Raw genomic sequence first — 5000 nt, forward strand, 5'->3', positions numbered from 1 at the left:
ATCATCGAACCATCCATCCATCCATCCATCATCCATCCATCTACCATCCATCCATCCATCCATCATCCATCAATCCATCCATCCATCATCCAACCATCCATCCATCCATCCATCATCCATCCATCTACCATCCATCCATCCATCCATCATCCATCCATCCATCCATCCATCATCCAACCATCCATCCATCCGTCATCCATCCATCCAACCATCCATCCATCATCCATCCATCCATCCATCATCCATCCATCATCCATCCATCATCCATCCAACCATCCTTACATCCATCCATCCATCCATCATCATCCAACCATCCTTACATCCATCCATCATCCATCCATCATCCGTCCAACCATCATCCAACCATCCATCCATCATCCAACCATCATCCAACCATCCATCCTTACATCCATCCATCCATCCATCCATCCATCATCCAACCATCCATCCATCATCCAACCATCCATCATCCATCCAACCATCCATCATCCATCCATCCATCATCCATCCATCCATCCATCATCCAACCATCCATCCATCCATCATCCATCCATCCATCATCTATCATCCATCATCTATCATCCATCATCTATCTATCCATCTATCATCATCTATCATCATCTATCATCCATCCATCCATCCATCCATCATCCATCCATCCATCATCCATCCAACATCCATCCATCATCCAACATCCATCATCCATCCATCATCCATCCATCCATTCAACCATCCATCCATCCAACATTCATCATCCATCCATCCATCATCCATCCAACATCCATCCATCCATCATCCATCCATCATCCAACGTCCAACCATCCATCCATCATCCATCATCCATCCAACATCCATCCATCCATCCATCATCCATCCATCCATCCATCATCCAACCATCCATCCATCCATCCATCATCCAACCATCCATCCATCATCCATCCATCATCCAACCATCCATCCATCATCCATCCATCCATCATCCATCCATCATCCATCCATCATCCATCCATCCATCCATCATCCATCCATCCAACCATCCATCCATCCATCCATCCATCATCCATCCATCCATCCATCCATCCATCCATCATCCATCCATCTACCATCCATCCATCCATCATCCATCCATCCATCCATCATCCATCTATCCATCCATCCATCATCCATCCAACCATCCATCCATCCATCCGTCATCCATCCATCCAACCATCCATCCATCATCCAACCATCCATCCATCCATCCATCATCCATCCATCTACCATCCATCCATCCATCCATCATCCATCAATCCATCCATCCATCCATCCATCATCCATCCATCCATCCATCCATCCATCATCCATCCATCCAACCATCCATCCATCCGTCATCCATCCATCCAACCATCCATCCATCATCCATCCATCCATCCATCCATCATCCATCCATCATCCATCCATCATCCATCCAACCATCCTTACATCCATCCATCCATCCATCATCATCCAACCATCCTTACATCCATCCATCATCCGTCCAACCATCATCCAACCATCCATCCATCATCCAACCATCATCCAACCATCCATCCTTACATCCATCCATCCATCCATCCATCATCCAACCATCCATCCATCATCCAACCATCCATCCATCCATCCATCCATCCATCATCCATCCAACCATCCATCATCCATCCATCCATCATCCATCCATCCATCCATCATCCAACCATCCATCCATCCATCATCCATCCATCCATCATCTATCATCCATCATCTATCATCCATCATCTATCTATCCATCTATCATCATCTATCATCATCTATCATCCATCCATCCATCATCCATCCATCCATCATCCATCCAACATCCATCCATCATCCAACATCCATCATCCATCCATCATCCATCCATCCATTCAACCATCCATCCATCCAACATTCATCATCCATCCATCTATCATCCATCCAACATCCATCCATCCATCATCCATCCATCATCCATCATCCATCCAACATCCATCCATCCATCCATCATCCATCCATCCATCCATCATCCAACCATCCATCCATCCATCCATCATCCAACCATCCATCCATCATCCATCCATCATCCAACCATCCATCCATCATCTATCCATCCATCATCCATCCATCATACATCCATCATCCATCCAACCATCCTTACATCCATCCATCATCCATCCATCATCCGTCCAACCATCCTTACATCCATCCAATCATCCATCCATCATCCAACCATCCATCCATCATCCAACCATCCATCCATCCATCCATCATCCAACCATCCATCCATCCATCCATCCATCATCCATCCATCATCCAACCATCCATCATCCATCCATCCATCCATCATCCAACCATCCATCCATCATCCATCCATCATCCAACCATCCATCATCCAACCATCCATCCATCATCCATCCATCATCCATCCATCATCATCCAACCATCCTTACATCCATCCATCCATCCATCCATCATCCAACCATCCATCCATCATCCATCCATTATCCAACCATCCATCATCCAACCATCCATCCATCATCCATCCATCATCCATCCAACCATCCATCATCCATCCATCCATCATCCATCCATCCAACCATCCATCCATCCATCATCCATCCATCCATCATCTATCTATCCATCATCCATCCATCCATCCATCCATCATCCATCATCCAACCATCCATCATCCATCCATCCATCATCCATCCATCCATCCATCATCCAACCATCCATCCATCCATCATCCAACCATCCATCCATCCATCATCTATCATCCATCATCTATCTATCCATCTATCATCATCTATCATCATCTATCATCCATCCATCATCCATCCATCATCCATCCATCCATCATCCATCCATCATCCAACATCCATCATCCATCCATCATCCATCCATCCATTCAACCATCCATCCATCCAACATTCATCATCCATCCATCCATCATCCATCCAACATCCATCCATCCATCATCCATCCATCATCCAACATCCAACCATCCATCCATCATCCATCCAACATCCATCCATCCATCATCCATCCATCATCCATCCAACATTCATCCATCATCCAACATCCAACCATCCATCCATCCATCAAACATCCATCCATCATCCAACATCCAACCATCCATCCATCATCCATCCATCCATCCATCCATCCATCATCCATCCAACATCCATCCATCATCCAACATCCAACCATCCATCATCCATCCAACATCCATCCATCCATCATCCATCCAACATCCATCCATCCATCATCCATCCATCATCCAACATCCAACCATCCATCCATCATCCATCCAACATCCATCCATCCATCCATCATCCAACATCCAACCATCCATCCATCATCCATCATCCATCCAACATCCATCCATCCATCCATCATTCATCATCCATCCATCCATCATCCATCCATCCATCCATCCATCATTCATCATCCATCCATCCAACATCCATCCATCCATCCATCCATCATCCAACATCCAACCATCCATCCATCATCCATCCAACATCCATCCATCCATCCATCATTCATCATCCATCCAAAGACATTTTCAAAAAACGCCCTGGTAAATAACCCTTAAAAAATGTGCAGAATATTCAAAATAAAATACTAAAACATGAATTCAGGAAACAATTGCAAAAAAAATGTGGTTGATGTTGTTGTTGTTGTTGTTGTTGTACCTCATTATAAATGATTTGAAAAGTTAATAAACCATAATATGAGTTTGCACCTGATCCGAAGTAGGGGCACCTCTGGCAGTTCGGCCCCCAGGCTTTCCCCACGCGGCTGCAGCAGCAGATCTGCCTGCTGATGTTCCTCAGGATGGGCAGCGAGCAGGAGGCCGGACCCCCCCCCAGCACCCGGTGACACTGCCCCCGCTCCTCCGAGATCACACTGTGGGCTGCACACACACACACACACACACACACACACACACACACACACACACACACACACACACACACACACACACACACACACACACACACACACACACACACACACACACACACACACACACACACACGTTAGAGAAGGTATGAGAGTGCAGAGTCGAGAGGCGGAGCTTCATGCATCGTGCATCACATCCACAGAGGAGCAGAAAACATGGAGAACAGAGTTAAAGCAAACCTTGAAGATTTGTAAGAAAATTATGCTTTTATATAATATTTGAGAAAATATGAAAACAAATTAAATAGAATATGATACAAAATTATGTACAATTAGAGCAAGATTCGAGTAAAATATGAGAAGAATTCCAGAACAATTTAAATAAGATATGAGAAATATTTAGTAAAATATGAGAAGAATGTTACTCAAATTTCTGAATACAAACATTTACTAAAGGATCCCAAACAATGTAAGTACAATTTCAGAAAGCTGTCAGTAAAATATAAAAACAAAACAAGTAACAATGTGGAATACAATAAGAAAAATATCTAAGAAAAAATCTAAAAAAGAAAGTGCAAACAAGACTTAGACAACAGAACACAAAACACACATTTAGCTGCGCAGACAATCCCAATTTCACACACACCGCCACACCCACCCACCCCCACCCCCACCCCCACACACACACACACACACACACACACACACACACACACACACACACACACACACACACACACACACACACACACACACACACACACACACACACACACACACACACAATACACACCCCTGCTCAAGCGTTTGCAGCCAGTTTGAAAGCAGCAGAGACGTTTCCAGGTTTAATAAACCAGGTACATGCGGACCAGCATCCTCTACCTCCTCCTCCTCTTCCTCATCATCCTCTTCCTCATCATCCTCTTCCTCCTCTTCGAATGCCGGTCAGAATAAGCAGCGCTGCGGTCAGACTTCCCAAACTCCTCATTTCAGTTTCTCTCTCATTTCTATCCTGACTTCAGGACAAAGACGTCTCTTGACCTTCAGTTGTGTTTGATGAGGTTCCTGTTAAAGGGGCC

At 44.8% G+C, this 5000-nt stretch overlaps 1 protein-coding gene across 1 annotated transcript in view; it reads right to left on the reverse strand.

Annotated features, from left to right (window-relative positions):
* LOC307027755 (latent-transforming growth factor beta-binding protein 4-like) overlaps positions 1-5000 on the reverse strand; it is a gene marked incomplete at its 3' end in the record, with an annotated part of 29728 nt that overhangs the window by 19995 nt on the left and 4733 nt on the right. Inside the window, exon 7 of the mRNA XM_079696065.1 lies at positions 3761-3931. Coding sequence (XP_079552191.1) covers positions 3761-3931 — 171 coding nt within the window. The remainder of the gene's footprint in view (positions 1-3760; positions 3932-5000) is intronic.

This window comes from Notothenia rossii, assembly GCF_949606895.1.
Source record: "Notothenia rossii genome assembly, contig: scaffold_356, whole genome shotgun sequence".
Classification (NCBI taxonomy): domain Eukaryota; kingdom Metazoa; phylum Chordata; class Actinopteri; order Perciformes; family Nototheniidae; genus Notothenia; species Notothenia rossii.